Source organism: Lipophrys pholis, assembly GCF_963383615.2.
Source record: "Lipophrys pholis genome assembly, chromosome: 4".
Lineage (NCBI taxonomy): Eukaryota > Metazoa > Chordata > Actinopteri > Blenniiformes > Blenniidae > Lipophrys > Lipophrys pholis.
Genome location: NC_137637.1, coordinates 18,120,124 through 18,147,059, shown reverse-complemented (window position 1 = coordinate 18,147,059; position 26,936 = coordinate 18,120,124). Strand labels below are relative to the sequence as shown.

At 41.1% G+C, this 26,936-nt stretch overlaps 1 protein-coding gene across 1 annotated transcript; it reads right to left on the bottom strand.

The window, feature by feature from the left end:
- Positions 1–262: 262 nt before the first annotated feature.
- quob (quattro b) lies at positions 263–26,579 on the bottom strand. The gene is made up of 24 exons (XM_080461765.1): positions 26,285–26,579; positions 16,300–16,497; positions 14,257–15,796; positions 13,096–13,284; positions 12,810–12,933; positions 11,911–12,004; positions 11,579–11,665; positions 11,375–11,491; positions 10,405–10,503; positions 10,130–10,278; positions 8,245–8,383; positions 7,963–8,085; positions 7,646–7,843; positions 6,522–7,507; positions 6,076–6,325; positions 5,522–5,611; positions 4,925–5,149; positions 3,846–4,016; positions 3,020–3,197; positions 2,272–2,388; positions 1,928–2,173; positions 1,218–1,480; positions 1,083–1,141; positions 263–940 (listed from the first exon to the last, which is right to left on the bottom strand). The coding sequence occupies exons 1-23, from the start codon at positions 26,285–26,287 to the stop codon at positions 1,103–1,105; spliced, it is 5,625 nt and encodes a 1,874-aa protein (XP_080317891.1). The 5' UTR covers positions 26,288–26,579; the 3' UTR covers positions 263–940; positions 1,083–1,102.
- Between the last annotated feature and the right edge of the window lie 357 nt (positions 26,580–26,936).

Genomic DNA, 26,936 nt, shown 5'->3' with positions numbered 1-26,936 from the left:
AATATGTGCTGTGGGCAGCCAGGAAACGTTACGAATAATATCTGCATTATACAGGAAGTCAGGATTATTACACAAATCTGTAAAAAAAACAAGAAAAAACGACAAGACAAATTGTACTTTTGGGGCTACTAGTAAAGCGTTATGGTTTTGCTCTGTGGCAAGATAAAGCTTCGTCTCAACATGTCAGAAGCTTGATTTTAATTGTTGTTTTAGTGTCGTTGTGAAATGGAGTGGATAAATAAAGACACACAAAAGCCGCCATGCACTGGTACTGTGAATATTTTGTATTTCAAATTGAAAGCCAAACAACTGTTATGTCAGTCAATATTCATATCAGTCACACAGTTTACACAGAACTGTTAATAAATGGCAAACAGAAAGTAAATGGATCTTATTTTTCCAGAGTATACAAAATACACGAATGCAGTATCGTTTATCAGATTTTATAAAAAGACATCAAATTAAGAAATAATGGATGTAATTATGATTAAATTATTATTTATAACAGTGATTTTCAGATTAAAGTATAATTTAGCATTCGGTTGTAACGTCACATGAGCACACACACACACACACACACACACACACACACACACACACACACACACACACACACACACACACACACACACACACACACACACACACACACACACACACACACACACACACACACACAAACATCTCAAGCAGATTTACAGCACACTACATAAAGATGTGTCATTTGAATTTCAACGTTACATTAACCAGAGTTTACGCTGAGAATACAGTATAGTTAGAAGCAGCTATGTGACCAATTGTTTTAGTGTTGATATGAGCAAGTAGTCGTATTTACACTAGATTACAGTAAGAGCTGGAATAAAGGGATGTCTGTTGTAAAAATGGTTCCCTCCTCAGCATGGACATTTTTCTCACAGGTTTTGATGGCTTGCCTTCAGATCTGCAAAAAAAAAAGAAAAGAAAAGAGAATTGAAACCAAATTGTTCAACTATCCTTTGTTCAACAGAAAAGTTTGTCACTCGTTGCACAACTATTGCTGTGTTGTCTATTTGCGACTGGGTTTTTCATTTCATTTTCTTCACCTTGTTCTGTTTCTCGCAGGTCAAACTTCGGTGGACTTCCCAGCACTAGTGCTCTGAACCTGAGAGAAGCAGAAAAAACACCAGTCGGTTAATGTTCAGAGGAAGAGAACATTTGCCTAGAATTCTCTCTGGCACCTTTCCACCGGTCTGCTCCTCGGTCTGGTGTTCAGGTTTGGGATTGGACTCAGCAGGTACTTGTGTTTTTTCCGGCTGAATATTTGGCTTTTGGTACGCCGTACTGGATTCAGCTGGAAGAGCAGCCGCTGCCTCTTTAACAGTGATTACGGAGCCACAAACCGAGGAGCTGTCCTCCGACTCTCCTCCCACAGCAGACTGGTAGCTGTGACTGGAGCTGCTGAAGTTGCTGACGCTCTCGCCTGATGACTCGGAGCTGTCCACTGAGACAAGAGAGAAAAGTGCAGAGCTGGATAAATTCTGCGTCTATTCCAAAAATATTTGTTTTACTAAATAATAAGGAAAACAGGAAAGGCGAGACCATGATGACAGTAAAGCATGAGCAAAAACATTTTTTGGCACCAAGACAAATATATATACATATATATATATATAAATATAACACCCTGACATCTCCTTTCATTATCATTAATAAAAATTACCTAATATAAAGACATGTTTTGGATGCAGAAAGGGTGATATTTTATCTGTATTTTTTTTATAGAGCAGAATGATTGTGTGTGACTGTAAAAATATTTATGTGTTTCTTTATTTCTACACGCGTGTGCATATTGAGAGTTGTGTGTCTAATGAAAACTGAAAGTTTTTTGAAGTGCTTGGTCTGTGATCATGTTTGAAACGTTTACATCTCTGATCATATTGACACTCACACAGTAAATTTTGATTTCCATTGTCGTGGTCCAGGTCGTCCTCCTCCAGGGCTCCGGGGGGTGACACGTACCCTCCAGGGCCTCCGGAAACTACCCTGCGCTTCGGCCCGCACAAGTACACAAGGGAACCCCTGCCAGAGGAAGACGAGGAAGAGGAGCTGCTGCCCGAACCAACGGATTTTGGACGCCGTCCTGGGAGTTCGTTCTGTGAGCCACATGAGCCCCCGGAGGAGAGCACCTTGTTTTCTACAGTCAGAAGACGTTTGGTAAACAGAAAGGAAGTGAGGAGGGACAAAAACAAAGAGTGGTGCAACCTTGACAGTATCTACTGACAAACACCATACCTCTTCCCAGCAGTACATAGTTAATGGCTCTGTCACTGATAGCTGCTTCACTGGGCTGGATGTCCATGAAAGGCTTGTTTCCAATACCCAAGAACACTCTTTCCTGCATACGGACATCTAAAAAAAACCCACAAGGAATCATTTTGTCATATAAAGTTTGACTCTAATAAAGAAGCGAATACAACAATGCATAGAAATTCCAATCCATCAATGAATCCATTCCGTAATGGCTTTTAGACAACAACATGCAAAGCAAATTACTTCTCATAATAACTGACAAAATGTTAAAAGTAAAAGAATTTGCACAACGCACACACAGCCACACATACATATCTACGAGTGTATACATACATTGAAAATACACAAAATCAAATACCAAGAAAAATAATTAAAGGAGAGTGAACTACAGGCACATGTGCACACAAAAAAAATCAAAAAATGAAGGAATTATAGACATATCAGTAGTTTTGGAGCACATGTCATAAGGAATAACTTGAGGCAATCAAGTGAAAAGGCATAACTTTAACACACATCAATTGTCACTTCCAACTGAAACGTTTATTAACACATGAAACAAATCGAAAACCAAAGTTGCTCATCATTAATTAAATTCATAAACTTCAATTCTTCAATCTGCACTTTGCAGTCAAAAAAGGACATACATTTTATTTAACATTCTGCTTCTTGGAGATTTAACTTAAAGTGTCTCTAATCAGAGATCATGTTTGTCTGTGTTGCAGCCCTCTACCTCTGTTGTGTATCGCCTGCTCCCAAAGGATCCGCTCCAGATCTTTGGTCCAGGCCTCCTTCACCTCTCGGCTCACAGCCTGTAGCGTGTACGTGTCGTTGCTTTTCCTCTTCCTGAACCAGATCTCAAAACACTGGCCGCTTTCTCCAGTGTTTTGGGTCATGCCTACATCCGATGTCTAGATATGGAGGAAGGTAAAGTGGAAGCTGGTTTCAATTACAGGAAGCATTTTTATTTATTTTTTTTAATTGCACAAAAACTTACATGGGAATTCAGGATGACTGTAAGTAGGATTGGAAAAAACAGCATTTCACAAATGAGGTTAACTCTTTTATAGCAGAATATATACTGTCAGCTCAAAATACCGCAGATGGATTTAATAGTTCATTAAACCTACTCCAATTGTTTAAATACAATTGTGAATGTCTATCCTGCAGGCTTCGGTGGAATGTAATTGTTTTCCTTTAATTTAATCCTCACTATTTCTGTATCAGTGGGCAGTTGGACAGAAGAATCCAGTGGCATATTAATTATCCGTTACTCTCCTGTATGCGTGAGACCTGGAATGTTTCTCATGTTGGTAGAAAAAAATGTTTCAGCCAATCACAGCATCTGTAAGCTTGTATGAGATCTTGGTCAAGAGTTATTACCTTTCATTTTCAGGGCTGCTGGATTTACTGCATCTGGTTTAAATATTGGAGATTTTCCATGGTGTGTGCGTGTGCGTGTGCGTGTGTGTGTGTGTGTGTGTGTGTGTGTGTGTGTGTGTGTGTGTGTGTGTGTGTGTGTGTGTGTGTGTGTGTGTGTGTGTGTACTCCATATTTACCTTGAATGACTGTTTGTAGATGTAGGTGTCATTTCCTATATCGGTTTTTCTGGTCTTGCTGAAGAGAATGAGCTCTTGAAAGAGAAATATGTGGCGGAAGCATTTTCTCTTCCTGAATGTGACCAAGAACTCGTCCTGTCGTATCAGCTGCCCCTGCTCCTTCAGATTTACCTGCAGTGCACAAGAAGAACATTTACTGAAGGAGTCACGGTCATCTACAACATTTGTTACAACATTTTAGAGTTGAAATGTTGATAAAGAAACGTAAGACATTTAACAGATCAATGGGGATCAACATGTAACTTTGCTTATTTATCACTACATTACCGGGAGGACCTTATTAAAATTGTGAATTACCTCAGGTTTGACACGGACATAAAAAGGTTCTCAGTTTCAGCATTACTGGACCTGAGTGACTGTGTGTGGACATTAGGAAATGCAAACAGAGGACACAGAGTGGACTTTCTTTCATAGTTACACTGTTGACACACATTTATTCAAAAACGGTGTCTCCTGATGACTCAGAGCAAAATGATGCCTTTTTTAAATGTGCTTTAGAGAGTAAGCATTTAGATGGCAAACAACTTTTAGCCAGGAAAAATCTCAGGTTTTAGTAATTAGATCAAAGGTACAGAGAAAAAACAGAATTTTAAAATGCAGTTATTATATTTGTGTTCCTGTAAACTAATTTAAAAAGAAATTCAGTGTTATATTTGATCTCGAACTCAGCTCAGAGATGTTCCACAAAAATGTGTTTAAAGAACATTACCAAAGTATGTCAGTTTGAGTCATATTTCAACCTGCAGGACTGGTCATTGTAGTTCTCCTCTTTAAAGTCTCTAAAAAGAGCTTTGCACCATTACAGCTGTTGCAACATTCGCCTGCATGCCTGTTCACGAGGAACAGAAGAGACCACATCACACCAGATTTAAATTCTGTGCCTCGGCTGCCGATTAGTTTTAGAATGAATTTGAAAAGCTTTGAAAGCTCCCAATGGTTCTCAGTATTGGGCACGCAACTCTCTTTTCTGGCAATCTTGCTTGATTTGATGTTTCTATTTAATTGACACGGTTCCTTACATCACAGTGGTGAATGGCGTCCATGGCCAGGAGGTTGTTGCCATGTCGGAGCTGGAATTGAATGACTTCCAGGGCGGCCTTTACTTCAGCGATTTCTCTTATTTGTGTTGGGCCACACTCCTCCATCATGTCCTGCAGTAGGAGACTGTACTTGCTGATGCGCTGTATGGGCTTCAATAGGTACGACCACAGGTCCATTTTATCCCCCAGCGTCTGCTGCTTTTGCTGACACAGCAAAAAGTAGATCAAACAGTAACAATAAAAGGATGATGCAGCTGTCAGAACTGAAATATGAAATCATATAGTGGAATGTGTTGCTTATATGAGTTGAAAAGGTGAGATTTGTGGAGTATGACGTTGCAGCTTCCTGACCAAAGTAGGAAGTTCCTTTTTTTTTTTAATTTTTATCATCATTTGGTGAATCTGTGTGTGCTTGTTGGCCTCTCTGTTTTACCAATGTGAGGGACTGTCTACCTGTCCAGGATGTCCCCTTGCCTTTCACCTCTTGTCAGTGCGATTAGCTGCAGCTCCCAGCTTTGTGTAGTGTGTGATAAGAAATGAGTGGATGGAGAGTGAAGAAAAACCTTTGGTTCTCACCTTGAAAAAAGTCTGTCCGTGATTGATGAGGAGACTATCTGACTGTGGTTTGTTCTTGCTATAAAGGGCATACAAAGCAAAGCTCTCTCTCTAAAACAAACAGAACAAGTAAAAACCATTAGTCATCATAATGTCCATCAGGAGAAACTCTGATTCTGCAGTCTGCAAGTGAAAGGTGGGTCAACACTCCTACGACCAAAGCTTGGATTCCAGTGAATATGCTGAGTTCTCACATTGGAATTCTTAAAAGAAGAAAGCTTGGAAGTAGTAAATTACTGTGAGGAACCATCTGGAGTCGATAATGATCACTTATCTCTGTGGCTTAAAACAGGAACCGTGGCACAATTTACCCACCATCTGCTAACCATGGTTGCGTCATGGAATCAATAATGACTTAATTTTCTGAAATGGTTTCCCATTTTTTCACAATTAACTGAAAAAATATATCAAATTAGCAATATAGAATTGGAATTCCCCTTCAGCTTTAACCCGCCAAGCACTTTAGATGAACAAGTCAATTTCAAAACGGTGGCAAAAGCCCAAATGACACGTACATGACGTAGAAAGCAACGTCCCACTCTGAAGGGTTCACCAGAGCAGCTCTCCAACTCATCCTGGAAGTGGTGTCGATGAAAGTCGTGGAGTTTTTCTAAGTTACCAAAGATGCTTCCCCTCTGGCCCCTGAGGTCCTGCGGGACGTCGGCCCTCTCCAGCTCGGGAAAGTAGTGCTCCCGGACGTAGCCGAGAGCCTTTACATATTCCCTCTCCGTAGACAGCAACTCCTCCATGATCCTCCCTACTTTCCTGTGGCACGTGTTGGAAATGAAAAAGTGAGAATTAAATACTAAAAACGATTGAGCTCAGAACCCATCTATCTATGTTTGGATTTTCTTTACACGGCATTATGTCTTAACTGGTGTCATTGTTAGATATATTTAAATCAAAAAATTCACTGTACTAAAAACTTTAGATTACATCTGAGGTAGGTCGAATTACTTACGAAACATTGCTGCCATTGTTGTCTGTTGGTGTGAGTAATGTCCCTGGAGTCCTCACATCTTCAGGGCGCTGGGTGGAGACTGGACATCCTTCAGCCTCCGCTTCATTGCTGTCTCTCTTTGATGGGCATTTCACGTTTCCTGCCCATAAATTCTGGCTTGGGGAAGTGGACAGGTTTTGGACTGGGAGCAGATTTAGTTCCAGTGGTTGTTTCCTGCTCTGACAGTGTTTGTGACTTACAATCAAAGGTGTCAAGCCAGAGATGTTTATCAAATGAGAACTCGCATAAGAGCCCTCGCTCAGAGACCGACCCAAATGTTGATGCGATGGAACGTCTTCGCTGCCTTCTGTCGAATGAATGCTGCTCAGATCCGCTTCACTGTGGTGCTCTCTTGGCTTCTGCATGCTTTCAGGATGGCAGCTGCTGTATTGTTTGCACCAAAACATTCTTTTCTCATTTTCAGCTGATGTTTCAGGTAACTGAGGCTCTTTCATTCCTTTGTCACTGCTGCCTGTGAACTCAGCTCGTTGGTTGGGACTTACAACAGAGATGCTTTCCTTTGCACTTTCTGCAACATTGACTACCTCTGGTGGAGACGTTATCTCTGGCGGAGCGGAGCTTTCATCCTCCCCGACCTCACTACTTTTCTTATCCCGCTCCACTCCCCCACGTTCCCCCGAAGAGCTTGCAGCTGTGGGCTGCTGGATCTGGTCCTTATCAACGCGTCTTTTCTTCTTCTGCGTCTCCTCAAGACGGTGTCTGACTTCTTGGCACTGGACCCAGGCTGCATTCCACACTCTGGTTGCTCCCGAAGCCCCCGATCCCACACTGCAGACTTTAGCTTTCACAGCCTGAAAGTGCTGGGTGGAGAATTCACCACCTAATCTCTCCTCATACATTTGGAGTTTGCTTGGAGTCTGAACTGAGTAACACCCCTGCTCTACTTGCTCCACAAAACGACTACATTCTTGGGTCAGGGCAGACACCTGGACAGAGCAAGTCAGAGAAAAAAAATAGATTCAAGATTGTGGACGTAAAGGTTAATGTAAATCAGTCAAAATGATTTATAAAAAGAAACGTCAGAAGAGATGACAAAGTACAGAGCCCTGGCAAAAAACACTAACCTTTTGACAGAAGCTGTACACATGCACCAGTGTGTTCAGCTCTTTATATCTCTGTTCTGCCCGCAACATAAAGTCTTCTACATTGGATTTGAAAGTGCTGACTAAAGTCCGAAAAATATCGGTTGGCGGACTTGAGCCACTGGTGCCAACAATCCTCTCTGCCTCCGTCACAAGGGCGAGGGCATACTGCTTTTTCTCCTGAGGAAAATGAAAAAGTGTCAAGTCAAGTGTGTTTTCCTTTCCCGTTGGGCCTTTATGGCTAATACACAGAAAGCCAAATAAGACCAGCGTTTGCTTTTGTAATTTTGGAGTAATACCTTGGACTGAGTGAGAAACAGATGAAAGTGCTTTAAGACATTTTCAGTGCACACCAGGTTTTCCTCTGTTGTGTAAGAGGCCTTCAGTCCGTCTTCACCTTCTGCACTGAACCACATACCAGTCTGTAAGATAGAATGTGGGAATCAAGTCATTTTGTCTGATACTGTAGCATCTCTTATAAGTGAGAAATAGAAAAAGAGCTGACTAACTTTATGTAAATGTACAAAACTATATTATTACATTTAAGATGCTTAATCTTCAATTCTAGATTTCAGTGGTACCATGGTTATCTTGTTTTCCGTCTCTCGGAGTCTGAAGAGGAAGTCCAGGTGTTGCAGTGACTCATTGGATCTCATCACCAGTGTGTGGAGCTTCTCCTCAAATTGATTATACAAATGTGTCACAGACTCCAAAGCATCTCTGTGAAGAAAGAACCGCAATGTATTGTGAGAACTTTCAGTGGTACCTCTGTGCTCTGTCGACCACAATAGATGCAGATATTTTAGGAACTTTAATGCAGTTTGTGGTGCTGGATGACAATGTTTTCAGTTTACAATGTCAGTCCAGTTTTCAGGTACATGAGGTATTGAAGCAGGAGTTTTTTTTACCCTCCTGGGCCTACTATAACTGTGGCGTAGACTTGTCTCTGCAGCCCTCTAGTGGCATCTCTTGGTACTGGAACTTTTAACGTAGTTAATTAAGGTGAAAACAAAAGTACTGTTACTAATTGCTAAAGAACCTAAAGAACCTTTGGAGCAGGCTGTGTATGTGTTCTTGTTTAGTGGCCATGACTGACTCTTGAAATTCCAGTGATTGCAGAGTGAGACATACTGTCGGTGATGGGTAGAACAAAACCATCCATCCATCCATCCATCCATCCATCCATCCATCCATCCATCCATCCATCCGATGCCTATTCGCATTCAGGAACTATTTCTTCTTCCGCCCGTCATAGACACGTGAGTGAAGTCAGTGCATGGTGATGATTGCACGTCACACAAGTAGTAGTGTGTGGAAATGATTGTTGGATGAAAAATTTGTAAAAACACCTATTTTGTAAAGCTTTGTACTGTTGATCATAAATGGTAATTTGTATGGTAAATCCCATTGCTTTTGAGCTTCCACCGGTGTTTACACTGAGAGCGTAATTATAGTAGAGATCTTCCCATGGCTGTGCAAGTGAATACAAGCTCTGTGGGCTAGATTTACATGACTTTCAACTGCCTGTTGAATTTCTTTCACCTGTGAGAGAATATATGTCCCACACTGATAATAAGATCATGTCGAAAGTAATGACCCCTGGAAATTTTATGAGGGTCTTCCAAGCCTTCAATACAGATTTTAACATATACAACTCTCACTTCTTCTTTTTTTTTACACTTTCACCCTCTGTACAAATGTATTTAGGTGTAAATTGACAAGAATTAGACCCTGACTGCAATGTACTCTGGAATAAACAGTTGGTATCAAGCAGACCTGGATATCGTGAAGCCCATAGGCCAAACTGTCCCTGATCTGCCCCCAAAGGGTCTATAGAATCGATGAATAAAATGGAAATTACTGTACATGATGCATGCAATACAACTGAACATCCGACCGTCTTCGATAATGCTTTTTCCATCCCCACAAACGGGTGAATGCAGGTCGCCAGTTCATAATACGGTAAACATAGAGAGACAGGCATTCACATACATTCACATTCATACAGATTTTCAATTTAGGATCTCCAGTTCAATGGGTTGTGGGAGTAAACTGGAGTCCCTGGAGAAAACCTGCGTATGCACAGGGCGAACATGCAAACTCAGGGCAGAAAGGCCCGGCCGAGAGTGGAACCTCTGCTACCCAACAAAAGTTCGAACCCCTACACCACGTCAATACAACTATGCTCTTTTTTCCTTGGAGATGGTTGCTTTAGTATTTTATGTGTGCCATTGAAAGATGCACGGTAGTAAATGATTCGTTATGATACTTAACGTGTGTAATTGATGGCATGGCAATCCATAGTAGGGCGAGTTTTCATTGTGGCTCTCTTGGAAAACTTAATTTGCCATTCTTGCTTAATGGAGAATGTGAAATGGATTTGAACATATGTGCTGTATTGTACTCTATCTACATAATTGATATGGATGGAACACGTGACAGTAGGTCAGATATCTGGTACTGTACCTGTAGTCCTCAGATTGTGGGAATCTGAACTCCTCTCTCTTCATCCTGGCCAGTAAAGCTCCTCCCTCCCTTTGCAGTGTTACCAGTCTTGTGTCTTCCAACACCTCTTTCATTGAAACCTTCTGTTCCTGAATGCATCGCTGCACTTCCTGCAACAGCCAAAGCAACAGTGTCATCATGTAATACCATAGATTATATATGTCTCTGTGCAATCCTTTTCCAAATTAAACATGCGCTGACAATGCAGCATATTAATATGAATGTGTATGCATCACCTGGGCTGTATCCATTTGTCTTCTGCTGTCCACTTTCTTGATGGCCTTTTGCAACAAGCAGTCTGCCTCTCGCAGGTCAGTCAGGAAAGAAACCAGTCTCTGAAATGAGTTATAGTCACATCATGTAGGAAGAAGCTTCGTGGCGTGCAAAAAGAGCTCTCTCGGCAAAATCAAACGTATGTAGTTAGTTAGTCACTCTGTTAGTTACAATGTACAGCAGCCACTTATCAGGACGTTTTGTCTTTTTAATTAGCGCCTCTGTTTATTGGTTCTTTTAGTTCATTGACCCCTCCTGTTTCTGAAGGTTGCACATCACTTCAGTCACCTACAGTTTAAATTCTTGTGGTTAAATGCCCCAATGTGCAAAAATGTTGTGTACCAACTCACATTTGGCACAATGATGATTAATCAAAGATAAGATTGAGCTGTTTAGTTATGAGCACATTCGTGCGATGGACCAAGGCAGAGCCAAACAACATCAAAGGTCATGCATGTTTGGTGAGGGTGTGTGGGTAATGCACCATTTCCACTGTGGTTGAACAGCTTTCTCCTGAGACGCCAGAAAAAACCCCCAATACATAACGCTCTTATGGGGTTGCGTGATAGACACACATGGTATGAAATACGGCTGTACTGTGACGTTATTGCAATATGACCCGCAAAAAATAACAATGAACTAAATAATGTTGTATTTGTCCTTTTATGATTTCTATTTCCAAATAACAGTGGTAGTTCTATCCTTGAAACTAGTTTTGAAACTAACTGCTGAGTTTATAGTCATTTTCTGACCTGTACTTATTTCCACCAGATGTGGCATGAAATAGAAATATTGAGATAAGTTTGATCCGATGTCAACATTATTAGACAATTCACTCACTCTTTTGCAATAAATATATAGTAAATGTTGTTCATGATACATTTGTAGAATATCATGCATTTGTCGTGAACAGTCAGAGTTAAATTGTCGTACCCGATGGAACTGCAGCCAGTCTTTGTGACTATACATGAATGTCCCTCCGAGGTCAGAGGTCAGCTGGCAGGCTTCCACTGTCTTGTTCAGCGCTTTCGTAGTGGTCACCATGTCCATCTAATAGACAAAGAGTTGGTCAGAAAGGCAGAGTTGCACTCACCTGAAGCGTCGGATCAGATAGTGACTGAAAGTTGTGTTTCTGACCTGCAGACCTGGCTGTTTTTCAGGTCGTGGACATGTCTCTTTGTCCATCAACATGACAATACTGTGGACAGCATGGAGAGCTTGCTCCTGTAACAGGTATTTGCGTAAACATGTTAGAAATGGAGGGGGCTTCCTGTGTATTGATTTGATTGAAGTAGTATTATCTGTGAGATTCTATACTAAATACATTCTGTCTTCAACTAGACTTGTCTGTTTTTTTTCCCTCTGTCATGAAGAAGTCCTATTGCAATAGATCTACAGTATGTTTAAAACAGTGACTCAGCAATTTGAAGAATGTTTTGGATATGTGCCTGTGGGCTTGTTGGGTATACCTGAGCCATCAGCAGAGCTTTGTAGAGGTGAAGTGGAGGCGGCTTCTTCTTGGCATTTATGATCAGAGTCATTCCCAGCTCTCGAACGTCTTTCCTAGGAAAAAATGAAAAACAAAACAATAAATCATGACAGGCTGTATCATAGCTTATTCATTTCCTCATTTTAATGGTCACAGAATGCCAGATTTAAGATCTTTCAGAGTTGAACTACTTCATCTTATCTCCACTTCTCTTCATCTGTCATCTACACACTCACTTTGTAATTCTTTGCACATCCTTTTCTACATCTTTGACGCCTTCACACACCCTTCCTAATGACCCTTCTTCAGTTACAGCTGTGTGAAGCCACATCAGACCAGGCTGCTAATTCTGGCGAGACCCTGCATACCAGACAGCTGGCAGCCTGCCTGGCTGCACACTACTGTGGTGAGGCCCTTTGCATCAGGGCCCTATGAGGTCAAGTAGCTTTTTCGACTTCAAAGTTTCCTTTTGCTTTAGTGTAAACAAATGATCCTACACTAATAGCACCAGTGTTCTTTAGTACACCCCTGGGTGTTTGTGACCCAGCTTTTGGTCAGTATAGTCATTCTTATTTTATAGCCAGCTTATAATGAGGAATAAGAATTATTGCTTTATTTGTTGTAAAATAGTAGACTTATAAGCTGACACCCCATAAGGGAACACTAAATGTGGATGGAAAATGTTATGCTTTGTCTTTTTATACCCTGCTCTAAATTCTAGAAATACGTGAACGTGATAATGTGCTGCCCTCTTGTGGTTGAGTTATGTTTATGCATGTGAAAACACAGCAAAGCTCACAACATATCTTGAGACTGTACAACTAACAAACACCATATTCAAATTTTGTGAGAACAAAATGTGCATATTCTTCTCAATACCTCGGTATCGAGTGTAAGTAGAGTAGTAATTCACAAACAGTCTGTGCTGACACAAGAGGGGACATCCACTCCTTTCTGTCACCGTGGACCTCCACCACTGCCCTGCCGGTCCTGTCCCGGCTGCCTGAATGTGAACAGAACATAGAGCAGGAGCATTAATAAACTGCTTACAATAACTTCCAATTGTCATTAACTTTTGTTTTCTTTTATTCCTTTTTTTTTTTCCAAACAGAGACATTTGGTCATAGTCGCCTTCTAGTTGCCTCATTTCATTTGTGTCATTTACCTGGTAAACAAATAAGTCCCAGTTCAAGCAGACCAATGATTCTCCTAAAGTTACATTCTTCATTTTGTGGAGGCAGCTGAGTGTCGGGAGTTGAAGATGAAGGTAGCTTTACTTGTGGGGCAGGTGGCTTTTCTGTCTTCACGTTGAAGAGTTTGGAGCCGGTAGTTTCATCTCTACTGAACAGGAATTCTGTCAATAAATAGAAAACATTTTTTTCTTTTGAGAGCTCAGAAAATTGTATCACAGGAAAATGACAATGTGAACATTAAGAAAGAAAACATGTTTTTATGGCTTTTTTTTTTTTTTTTAACTCACGTGTTTTATGTTCCGTTGAAGCCCTTTGGCAATTTAATACCAATCGTGAGGATTAATTTGTTTAACCATTACTTTTAACAACTGCTTGTCTTTATGGACCCGCTCCACATACAGCCCCTAAACATTGGACATGGTTTCTGTAACTAAGCACAGCGCTGGCCTGGCTACTAAAGCCTGGGTTTGATTTTAGACATCCTAATAGGCATCCTCTGAGCTGACAAGGCCTCATCTGTTCTTTCTTTCTCTTTGCCACTTTAATAGTCCATGACAGGCATGTCGCCAGTCAAGATCTCGACTTGCCCCTCTGAGGGCATGTGGTTGCATGCCAGAGGGTTCAGAGGACAGGGGAACCTCCTCCTCGTATGTTATGCTGTCTCTCATCATTAGAAAAAAGGCTCAGCTTCATCTTTTCACCCAGTGGGTTAGGCCCTGTCCCTTGCACGGGGGTGCAGCATGATATTTCCGTTCACTCCCTTGATAATGGAAATGATGTGAATGGGGCCAAGAACTCAGACAGCAGTGGGAGAATCCCTGGAGGAAGATCGTGCTCAAACCTGATCTTTGACCCTTGAACTGTTATAACCTTTATAAAGAGTCTTTTTGAACTGCGACCCTCAGTGGAGCACACGCCCTCAAACATGCGAGGTCACGGTCGAGTTTCACTGTGTTTGGGTTAAAATGATCAGAGACCCATTTCTTTCCAAGCTGTGTATTAAACATGTCTATGCGTAATAATTATGCACAGATGTTTTTCGTTTGTGCATGGGATAACAGGATATCTAAAGACAATGAAAGACTGTCAAGAATATCTGGGTAGTTTACCTCTAAGTTGTGGACTCTGCTTACCTTTTTTGTGGCTCCTTTGTCTGTCCAGCTTTGGTGTCCCCTGAACCAGTAGTTCATCTCTCTTACAATGAATGAGGCTGGTGATGGTTTCAGGGCAGATATCACTGTGGCTTCTGTTGTTGAGTTTATAAAGAAGTGGACTTCCTAAAGCCGTCTCTGACACAGTGGACAAAGACCTTGTTTTCACTTTGTGTTTGCCTGATGGTTTCACAACCTCTCCCTTCTGTCGGGGTTTCACTTCACTGTCACAGGATGCAAGAGGCACATCTGTCACAGGATGTACACAGGCCGTATGCGGCGATTGCTGCGTAATACGTTTGGTCTGAACTCTGTGACCGTGGCTCAAACTGGGAGCTGATTTCAAATCAACACTTGTTTGTTTAACTGGGTTTTCTGATTCAGAGCTGATATGCGATTGAGATGCTGACTTTTGCGATGTTGCTTCACAGCAGAGTTTGTATTGGCAGGGTTCAATATTTAACATCAAGTGGTGAGAAAATGTTCCTGATTGGTCTTGTTGAGCTTCAGTTTCACCTTTGGAATCGGTTTCCCCTTCCTCAGACAGGCCTACCTCCTCTAAGGCAGCCAGGAGGTCCACACTCCCCCTCTCAAAAGCTACTGGGTTTTTCAGTGCTGCAAGGTAAGAATCTCTGTACCTACTTTTCAAGTCCTGATCTATGATCTCCTGTGAGAGTGGTTTCTGACTGCATGGTATACAAGGCTCTTCTTTATACTGCAGGGTCTGTCCACAAAAAGCACTACTCCCCGGTGGTACAGGTGGGGGGGGTCTGACAGGTTTGAACAAAAGTGAGTCAAGTGGATTTGGGTGGCAATCTTTTTGTTTTTCCTTCAACTCCTTCCCTTTGCCAATATCCACCAAGTCTACATAATCACCCTCAATCTCGTGGTAGTTATTACTGTCCCAGCTATTAGGAGAAACCCAACCCACAGGTTTGAGTAGCGGTTTAGGGCAGGATTTGGGGGCTCGTCTTTCATGATTCACTTTGACAAGCTTCGAAGAAGAGTCCGCAGCTCTCAAAGAGGCAGACATCCTGTCTTTAGCTGCAAAAACCATGGCTTCCAAGGGGAGGGTGGCGGAATGAAAATGGAAGGCACCTGAGAACTTCTTGGGCTCAGGGGGAGGTTCCCGACAACTTGGCATGATCTTAGGCTTGTCTAAAAACTCTGGAATTGCAATCTTAGCCCAAGGTAACTTGATTACTCCTTGGTCCGTGCAGAGCAAACAGCGCGACAGAGGAGTTCCTTGACGTCCTTCATTGATGTCTTGAAGCCAGTCTTCAGTGAACATGCAGGGGTAAGAGGTTTCAGGGATAGGGGTCTCCTCCACCTCTCGACATCCCTCCTCCAGAAGGCTTTTGAGGACAATGCGAGCGGCCTGGTCCCCAAAAGGTTCCACCTGTAGATAGAAGTCACCAGGACGCAACAGCAAAGGGTTGACAGGCGCTAACTGGATGACGGTCTTGTCATGAAGACACAGAGGCCAGCCTTCACAGCGGAAAACCACGTCGGAGAATCCAGCCTAGGAGAAAATCGCAACGAGTCCTGTTACAATATTACTTTTGTTATGGATTCAGTGCAGTTCATTTCGCTTCATTATGTGTCTCTGTGTGTTTGTTTGTCCTGTGATTTCAGACATCCTTAAGTAACTCACTGTACATGTAAATGATGCCTACCCAAAGCTTAAATTACTAATGCTGTATTTCACTCAAAACCTGTAAACTTTATTTGTTAATCTTGTACCTCAACTTCCTTTGTGTTCTTCACATTAAATGCCCTCAGTTCATAGTAACTCAACATTTTCAAGAATATTTTACACTGTTATTCTTGCCATGTCTGGATGTAGGTTGCTTGTCGGCCACACTCCAGTATTGCTTTGGCTCACTCTGAAGTGAATTATAAAATAAGAATTTTCAACCATTGTGAGATAGGTGGTTACACCTGTAGCTTTCACATAGGAAAGATGAGAAGGACAAGTGTAGCTGTATGTTGCTAAGTGTACCTTTTCTAAGAATTAATACTCACACATGCTGCCTGTTGGACGCTCTCCAGCAGGTGCTTGGATGGGATGAGGAAGTCCAGCAGGCACTGCAGAGCATCACCGTGATAACGCTCATCAATGGTGCGAAACAGCTGGCTGAGGACGATGGGCGCTGTGGCCTCGAAAGGTGGGAAGAGAGCCGACAAGGCGCTTTGTATGGACAAGTCCAAAGATTCTGGATTCTGGAAGACACAACAGCACAAAGGTCAGTGACAGGAGCCTTTCACAGATTCAGTAAATATTCCGTTGCACGGTCAGATTTCACCTTCTAAATAAAATCCATACATACATGTAACAGAACAAAAGCAGGTGAATTATAAGCATCATTGAACCATTTGTCAGGCAAGTGACTCTTACTGTTCATTTCTCCATATATTACAAATGATAATGATGGGTTAATTACAGAAGACATGAAAAAAAATTGTGTGTGGCAGGCACATTGAAATTGTTGCTCCATGTGTGAATTTTTTAGAATATGTTTTGGTAATGAAGATGAATGACACTCTTGTATTACACTTCTCACTTAATGAAATGAACACTGATGTGTTTTTTTCCCTTTATGTTGGAAAAGCACTTCTAAAGCCCTAATCTTAATCCCATTTTGTCTATATTAATCTTTCATTACAGGGTCAGACAAAAAAAAAAAAGCCTGCTGTCCTGTAAACCTGGTGTTGCAGTTTTTCTAGTTTTTAATGGCAGCCGTCCAACTTGCTTCATTGGACATCTGGTATTGTCATTCACAACCCTTTTCCTTCTGTTTTGACTAGAAATATTTATATACGTCAAGAAAGGTGAACACCATGAGTTCTGCCCTCAGAGGAATTCACTTATTTCTTGCTTCCTGTTTATGGCATGTCTTTGATGAAAGTTAGGTAGGTTTTACACTGACATGCTTGTTTGTTTGGTTTTTTGTGGGTTTTTAATCCAATGTACAGCTGAATGTATGAAAATTGTCACACTGTGTCACTGTAAAGGGGGGTGTCTACTTAGACACAACATGTTCATGATGATTCGATTAAATTAACATTTGGATGAATGACCCCAACATGAAAAGCTCCAAGCTTTTTTGGAGGTCCATTTTTTCATAATTTTGTGAAATTCATGCACAAATCAAAATCATTGTTATATATGTGAAATTGTGGAAAATAAATAAATAATTGAATGAATTAATGATCGAGAACAAAAATGACAAAACTTATTTTTTTAACTACACAATATTAATTTCAAATATCTTTAAAATAGTTAACTTCATACACAAAAAAAGTTTTTTGATATCTGGTTTTCTTCCTGAGTGCACCTGTGGATTAGTACATTATCTCTGGGCAATTAAAGGAGACATCTGTGAAGATAAAAAGGTATGAGCGGGTTCATGCAGAAGCTTTTCAACTCTTTTATGGAGGTGATTAAATCTTCCCCGCATGAGTCTCTGCAGCTTGTTTTATGTCTGGCCAAGACTTGCTTCATTTGAGCTGGTGTATCTGCAGTAAAGCCGGACTACAGCCTCTGGTCTAATTCAAAGCGACAAAAAAGCATATGGCTTCATCACAAATGTCCATGTATGGCACTGTACTGTGTGTTGGTTTTCACTTTATGTGCAAGTCTGCTTTTGGAAGTGTTTTTGAACGCCTGCATAGAAAAGCCACAAGCACCAGCTGTGCCACGGTCCAGCTCAACACATAGAATCTCTTCAGATAAATAGAGGGCATCTTTAAAGCAGTTTTGGTCCAACTTTAGGCATCATTTCGAGATGTGAGGGCCTGTCACTAAAGAGGAGTGGAACAGCCAGATATTTCCCAGCAATGCTGGGCACTCCAAATACTACACTTGTGTTGAAAGTAACGCATGAAAACTGAGGTCAGTTCAATGTGGGGGTCTTCATGTCAGTCAGCTTTAAAATGTGCGATGAATCCAGAGTTAGGTCCACTGAAGAAATGTCCAACAAGATACAATATGTGAGCATTTGAATCTCTGGTATTACAGTGAAAGAATGAGGACGCTAACATGTCGGTATGCTCACATCTCGGTCAGCTCAAAGGTTAAACTGGATTTATTCACATTCCTAAAATCAAGATTCTTTCTTTCGTTAAGTGGTTTCAAATCGTAGTTTAATCATGTGAAACAGACCAGATTATATTGGAGTTGGAAGAAACAAATGGTCAACATTTATTCAAATGAAACTAATGCAACAGGAAAATGATGAAACATTTAGTGATGCACGGTGTATGTAAATATTGAAGAAGAAGGACTTTGTGCTGTGATCACATTGAACAAGGTCTGGGCAGATATTCATGTAACCACATTAATATCTTGGATGTTGTTCAAGAATATTACAGGACTTACTTTTCTACATTTGTGACTTTTTAGAGTCTGTTAAAGAAAACATGAAACTAAATGTTTTTTATAATGTAGAAAGTGTCTCTTTTAGTTTTTTCCTTGACATGTGCAAATGTGATTTTCACAATCTTAAGAAAGGACAACGCCTCGGACCCTCCCAATGTTCTCTGGGGAACCCAAACCCATGACTGGTCCAAAACATGTTGCAAATGCTGCATGTGAGCAAGTTTAAACTAAATAGCACAAAATGTTTCACTGAGCATCAAACACACAACTAATACTTCACATAATGATTCACGTTATTCTAAATCAAATAGTCAGAAGAAGAAAAGGTGCAGTACACATGTTCAAGTTAGCAATGACAATACATACTTGACGCAACTTATGGATCTGAACAAGTCATTTGCTGATCACAGCAGGCCTGCTATTCATACAATCAGTTCTCAGTATCCTGCTGTGTTAATCTCTCAGCCCTACAAAGGCCTCAGTTTTTAGTCCCTTTCCTCATTTAGGTTGTTGGCCTTCAGAGACCAGCCCAGCCCTGGGTAAACACTGGAGCTGCAGCTTCAAAGACCTCATACTGGGACCGTTTAGCAGATGAGAATGCCTGTGAGCGCCTCGCACATAAAACACTTTGGGGAAATTGTTATTCAGTTCTCGCAGTTGTTTATGATTCACTTCTGTAAATCCTTCAAATATGTTTAAATAATGCAGTCAGGTAGAGTCTTGACTACATCGCACATTAAATTGACTTCATTCAAATGCTTGCGAACTGCTCTTTAACATGTCGGAAGGCGGGCTTACGTGATGCACCTGAACGCATCACTCAAAGCTGTCAGCTACGAAGCTGCGTTTTAACTTTTCAGCTGCACAGCCTATTTGTTTTCAGAAATACATTTGTGAAAACCATTTTTCTGTAGACCATATCTGTTGAGTTTGCGCTCTGGACAGCTGCCCACTTTGCCCACAGCAAAATCAGCCACTGCTTCTGTTTTTGTGTCAAATATACTTAAGAATCCTTCCAAATGTGTCAAATATACTATGAAATCCAATCCTTCAAATCAATAATGCTGAAAAAAATACACATGGACGAGTTGTCCGTTCACCTCACCAGACAGTATGGGATGTTGGATGTAAGTCAATATCAATAGTTGACCACTTGCAGTAATCTTCATCCATGTATACCTTGTGGTCATTTCATGTCCTCAGTAGAAAAGAATGCTTCCCTTTTCTGATTGCGCACATCTGTCACAATAGATCATGAAACGGAGAACTGAATACCTTTGAGGCACGCTCTTGAATGGTAATGCATCACAGCTGTTAAGACTGACTGCAGCCCTCTACTGTATTTCTCAGAGCGAACAGTAGACTTGAGGTCATTTCTAATAAAACTCAGCTCTGTTAAGTCACTGTACAGAGCTAGGATTATTTAATTGCTCCACTTTTGTTTAAATTAGTTCAGTCTGCCCCGACCCCCCCCCCCCCCCCCCCCCCCGTTTTTTTTAAACTTTGATCACTTTTTCACTATAATTCAACCCAATTTAGATTTCAGGATATTTCTGCAACAATGTCTTTCCAAAGTTGAGATCTAAATCTTTTTTGTCAGCCCAGGCTAAAACAGTAATAATTCTTCAGGAACAGAAGTCACCTTGGTGGGTGGTTTGACTCATGATAGTTTTGTCAGTGATACCCCCCTGACATTGATTTAGCGTAGCTCGGCTGCACCTTGTTCAAACAGCCAACTGAACTAAGGGAGGCTGACTGCTTGTGTTATGAGTCATTATATTTCTTATTATATTGCACTCAAACCCTTCCTGCATTGCTAAGTGGACTTCAATGAAGAAAACAGTCATATCTTACACAGAAGGTATTGGAGCTTTCATTGTTTTGATTGGCTTGTGATTTTAATGACATGACAAAAATGTCATACAAAAACACAAAGTGACATTGAAGCAGGCGAGAATGCTCTATGATGTAAAACTGCTGCTTTTACTCCCGAAGTGTGACTGCTTTGACGTGAACAGTGTGGTTCCTTTTCAGAAATTAATGTCAGAGACAAAGTTAAAGCTGTCAAGACATTGTAAATGCAGTGTACAGTAAAGAACATGTGAATACTTTTTGTTCTTCTGAACAGTTTATCTAGTTTGAAATCATGAGGTACACACTACCCACTAAAATGTATCTCTTGTTAAACTTCAGGCCCAATTGAACAAGGTCTGTTTGGACTCCAGCTATGCACACACCCCTTGGTGAATCCAAATAGTTGCCACCATGCCCACAGTTTGTCCAGATAATCCAGAGAAGATATTAGGCAAATAGTAAAGGTATAAGTATCACCTTCAAGCATTTACAATAAAAGCACCAGGTTTTGTAACACCAGTTAGCTATTTTCTACAATATCACCATAAATGTGCTTTAGAATGGTTTACATTTATCACTCACTTATATCTCTTGTCAATCTCTTTGCTTTACCTTCTCTATCGTACTTAGACTGGCACAAGTCAAGGAAAACCACAATAATGCACCTAATAGAATCTGTCTCTTTGAGGCAAACTTACAATGATGAATAAAGAGTTACTACTTTTTTATTAAAGGTATTTAACTCCCACAATCAACGAGTGAGAAACATTAGTTGGAGCTTAAATCCTGAACCTTTATCTTGGTCTGCTGTGACTGTTGCTTTTGATCAATGTCCAGTTGACCACATTCCTACACTGCCTCCTCTGCACATTCAAGACAAGGGGATTCCCTCTCTTCCCACTATTGTCCGGCTCAGCCTGTGATTTAACTCTAGAAAGGACTGCAGTCTCCACCAGCAATCTTTGTTTGGCTGAATTGGTATGCCAGCATGGACAAGAGGCATTTGTTGTGAGGCTACACTCTCCCTTTGTCTTGTCCACCATTTAGACCCCCTGAGGAGCTTTAGTATCAGGCGGATAATTGCAGGTTTCGCCTTATTGCCCGAGGCTGTGGCTGATGAAAGTCTTGGTCCAGATTTGAGCCACAGCACAAACAAACTGTCAAAATGTGTTTCTCACAATGTGTCAACAGCCACAAAGAATCAAAATAACGGTCAAAAGACAAATTGACCACATTGTGTTTGTAAAGAAGATTAACGTTTGAAAACTGACACTACTCTTGATGTGGCATGTCTAAAGGCTCTGCTGATGTCTTCAACATGACTGGTCATCACTCTGTTTTAAAATCCTCAGCACAAATGGACCATCAGTGCACCTTCAGGCAAAAAAACAAAAGAAACAAAGAATAAACTAAAGTGACAGTTATGTTAAACCCTGCCAGTAAGTCCTGAAGCTTGCTTGTATTCTCCATGTTCAGACTTGTAGAAGCATTCAAGCGCCACCAGCAACTCATCGCGGAAGAAATTCATAGCATAGACGCAGATGACTGTTGGTGTTTGGGACCAAATCAGATGAAACTTTTATCGTGGGAAGAAGAAAGACTAAAGATCTTCAGTGAGTTGTCAGACTGGTTTTGCACAGAAGCCACTAGTTGGACAGATGCACCTTGGAGTGATCTTAATCGACAGGTTTAGTCAGAGTCTCAGTCATATCATGATAAAAACGTCAAGCAGTGTCACCATTTTATACTGGGATTTCTCCTCAAACATCTAATGTCCTGGTGATGAGACCCTGGTATCTCAATATATGACCTACTCTGCTCTGATTTTCAGGTAAAAAAAAAAAAAAAAAGCAATACGTTGTCATCAAAGCTAACATCTGAGTCATTTCTCCCAGGAGTAAACGTCATGTTTGTGCGTTCATTTATTTTGTGATTCAGAAGACCTGCTTGTTCAGAAACTGAAGATTGCACATGAATAGTGTCACCTTTCTGGCTTGGACTTTTTTCCTGATCTTGTATGAGACCCACGAACCGACTAAAACCGGCTAATCTGTACAGGATGTGGCTCAGCTGAGATTTGATTTCACAAATTACTACAGCAAACAAGCTTACATCTTAAAGTTCTTCACACAATACTGCCTTTTAGTATCTTACAGGACAATGAACCAACTGTGTGTGAATCTACCTTAAATCTCTGTTGTCATCACAAACTCTGACTCACGTCTACAGTTAATGGCGACCGTGATATTGAAAAACCTGCCCTGAGACTTTACATGCATCCTTATCTGATTTAAGGAAACTGCTTTTTGGACGGTTGCCTGTCATATCACCACATGAGCCGACAGGTAAATGGTTAAAGAGGTTTTCCACTGATTGTTGGGGAAAACACACAGCGCTGTTTGCACTGCCAAGACACTCAGATAAAAGATTATTGTTCTATTGAACAATAGAAAACAAACATCACATGTAATGATTGAAACATTTCACATAGGTTTTTTTTTTTCCCTCCATAGCTGATTAATACATGAAATGATCCCATTGAAAATGAGGAATTAAAGCCTCTTGATCTGAGTTTATTCACTTTCTTTTTTACTCCTCAGAATAAATTGCCACTGTTTATATTTTTACTACAGCAAAACATTACAGGTGTTAACATTGCTTTACTTCTGATCCTGCAAAACAAACATGTGAAGTAGTGTACTGCAAATAACATGGATTCAGAGTCCATTAAACCATTGAGCCATGATAGATTTCTAAGTTACATCTGTCAGCATGTGCAAATGTTTATAGAGAGTGGAGTAAGTACGGACATCTGCTGCACTTCGTTCCTGAGGAATGCAACGTTTTCTATTCAGCGCAAGTAAACAGCAAACAGTAAATGATACACTGAGAACAACCCTTGAAACCTATACTGGCGAGCAAAACAGAGCTTTAACACATGAGACTGGATAGACACCCAGTCTGGGAAGGAAATGACAATGTTTTAACTCTTGGATTTCTACAGACAATGGATGCTGAAATGTGACTTGCAGACGGCCTATTCAGACGGCTTCCTCTCAAGACCTGGCTGTGGCTGTTTTGAAAATATATTGCGGAGCCTCTGTTGAGTTTGACCCACTTTTGTGATAGAGAGATAATAAACACATTCAGCATGGTTGACAGCTCCATGACAACTCTGAAGATTAACTTGCTGACTGAAGCAAAATGAAACTAATTTGTGTCATGCAGATGTCTACAATTAAGGAATGTGTGTGTGTGAGAGAGAGCGAGAGAGAGAGAGAGAGAGAGAGAGAGAGAGAGAGAGAGAGAGAGAGAGAGAGAGAGAGAGAGAGAGAGAGAGAGAGAGAGAGAGAGAGAGAGAGAGAGAGAGAGAGAGAGAGCTCTGTGACCCAGTAAAGTGAGGTCAGTATGTATACTGTAAACCATGTAGACTACACAGCATATCCAGAGTGTTTCACACACTCAACAAACTGAATACATATTTGGCACTGTGACCAACTGGAATATCAGCTCAGGAAGCCCAGATGTCAACTAGAGTTGGTATATAATTATCTGTGACTCCTTGGCTGTCTCTCAGTTACAGAGGAAAGCTGTTGTTTGTTCTCATCACTATTAGCAATGGTTTAAAAGAGTCCATAAGCTCGATGGCCCCAGTCCTGAAGTCTCTTGGAAAAATACACATTGTACCCTTCTACACATCATGGTCAAGCTGAACGTTAACATTTCAGTCAGTTACCGCCCAACCTGGATTGCAGAGGTGTGTAATTATGTTCCCAAGGGAAAAAACATAATAGAAAATTAAAAAACTTAGGACTACTGTGGAAAGCCAAGTCATATGTTCTCCTGAAATCTGTGACTATATATCAGTTTAATGGCAGTACATAAATAAACTGCTCTTGCTTGAAAAGAGTGATTCACTTTGAGCTCTTTCAACACAGGGTAAAGTTATGCCAACAAGCATGAACTATGCACGCTGAAAGAATAAAGCAGTCAACTTCAGAATCAAAGAAAAACATTTGCATTGCATGAAAAATGTCCACCAACTTTATTTTGATTCATCATTTTAACTTTCCAATTAACCTTTCAAAGAAAGGGTGAAGAGAAACCAATCAGCATGAGGTGTTTTTAGGCAGAATAAATGAAGTGAAATCAGCCTTCTGAACACAAACCATAAAAAAAACAAGAAACTACACCTCTGGTGGCCATGCAGCAGATAAAGCTACTTTCCTTTGCATGGGACTTTTGCATAGGACAGCAGTAATCTGAAATCTTTTTTTATTGTGAATGCTAAATCTACCATTATCCACTCCTCCCTCTTGTTTCCTAACTTTGCAAAGATGATAGAAACTGCAACCTTTATAAGTGACTGAATTTTAGTTTGAGCTCAGTGCAAATTCAAAACACAAGGGCATCTTGCTTTTAGGATTTACATGAGCTTTGAATGAACTTTGAATACTGCAATAGACACTGGGAAGATCACTGTGTTTACTGTACACCACTGTCAGGCCTCCAGAAGAAAGTGCTTGACCTTGCGAGTGAATAAGTGACTTAGTGTCCTTGTCATACAGTAACTAAGTGCCACAATGTGCAGCAGAAAGCCAGTGATCTGGGTTTTGTAATGTTACTAAGTGTTTACCCAGGAAATAAACTCAGGTTTGTGCACAGTGCGGTAATCTAATAATTTATACCCTGCAGGCCTGTGGCTGTCGATTGGGGTGGTCACTGAGGAAAACATCACTCATGCAAGAAGTAAAATAAACAGCTTGGGCCGTAAAAGTCAGTAAAACAAGTGTTGTTGTGGATGCGAAGGAGGAGCGTACAGTCGTGGCCATGGTGAGCAGCCAAGTCTGAACTTCTTTAAACATCCTTCCTTCCTGCTCCCGCTAAAGCCATCATTTATCTAACATGCTTGTGCAGATGTTATGGGTCTGACAGATTTCCATATAAAGAGAAGCAATGCATTCAGTGAAAAGTTAACTGAACCCTAAAGGTCTTGTCCAGCCCAAACTATGAAAGTTTAAAACACTCCAAATAACTTCTTATTATGGACAGTGTTTTTCGCTGCAGCAGCAACAAAGTCAGAAAAAGTTCAAAAAGGCCACGTCCTCCCCAAACACATCGTCAGCCTAACGTGTTTCCATCTTGTGCCTCACTTATCATTAATAACACTCGGTTGTGACCGGGATTAGACTCTCCAGTTGCAAAAATGCTCTGCTGTTTGAACTTATTAAAAAGCTGAATGCCGAAGTGAAGAATTCCATTATGTACACATGCAAAGTGCCCAAATAATTTATACACCAAAACACTCTCCTCTCAGTGAAGCATGTCTGCCATCCGCATCAATAGTCAGAGTGCTTGAAGATGAAACACAAAAGACACTGTGCCTCTCTGTGTCTCCGTCTTGCTCTTGTCAGTGTGCACACCCTCAAAAGACTTGAGATGCTGTGGGATGATTGGATGTATCTGTCCCACAAACTGTGCTCAGGATATCAACAAGGTTTATCATCTCTTTCACAAAAATAACTTTTTTACAGAATGAAAACAGAAAATGTTTATTATGCCACTTAAAGAAAATGTTGTCAGAAGGAAGATATGCTCTAAAAACTTGAGTTACACAGTCTGCAAAAACCACAGAAAACACACAAATCACTTGTTGAAGCCAGAAACTCACGCTCCCAGTTACTGGGTCAGTGGAGCACTTCAGTGCTTTGGACACAAAGCAGCAGTGCTGGAGGAAGAATGGCACAAAGGAGGGAAACATAGATGTTACTCTACCATGTTTGCAGGAGTTTCTTCTTTTCCAAGCCAGCAGTTTTTTCAGTTTTGCTCCCGATAATCATCTCTGGACAGCCTCCCTCGGCTCTGTGCTGAGCGACTTGCCATGTTTAGTACATCAACAATAGACGCTGGCTGAAGAACATCCACATGACAGTGAGTTGCCTTGACTGACAAGTAAATAAAGTCCGTTCCATTCTTCACAAACTTCCCACCAGTCTGAGTGTGCGGCACAGAACGACGCAAGTTGTCAAGCTGCCTGTTGATCCTTCAGCTTCTCTTTCACTTCTTCAGCAACTCAGTGTTTAGGGTGAGTGAGGGAGGGAGCGAGAGAAGGAAGGAGGGAAGGAGAGTGTGAGGGGGAGGAGAAAAGCGTTCCCTTTCAGAGGAAACCCCCTTGAGGCTTTTGAGAGTTTTTTTTGCTCCCTCTCTCTCTCTCTCTGTTACTCAAACACACAGACTTTATCACACACCCGAGCAAACCCACCGACACAATGTGGGACAAAAGGAGACACAAAGCGGCCACTAAGACCGACTGAATGTACAGTATATGTTACTGTAGGTAACCTAGAACTATAAAAAGTCCCACATCCTACTTTGTCTTGCATGTGCACATGCACACGCATGATCACACACAGATGGAGACATAATC

What these genes read in the sequence shown, in the direction of transcription:
- quob (XM_080461765.1), bottom strand. An exon ending in TACTTACACTCGATACCGAG is followed by an intron (nt 12,005 to 12,809) that starts GTATTGAGAAGA and finishes ATTTTTTCCTAG; the next exon opens with GAAAGACGTTCGAGAGCTGG. An exon ending in AGGAGCAGACCGGTGGAAAG is followed by an intron (nt 1,142 to 1,217) that starts GTGCCAGAGAGA and finishes TGCTTCTCTCAG; the next exon opens with GTTCAGAGCACTAGTGCTGG.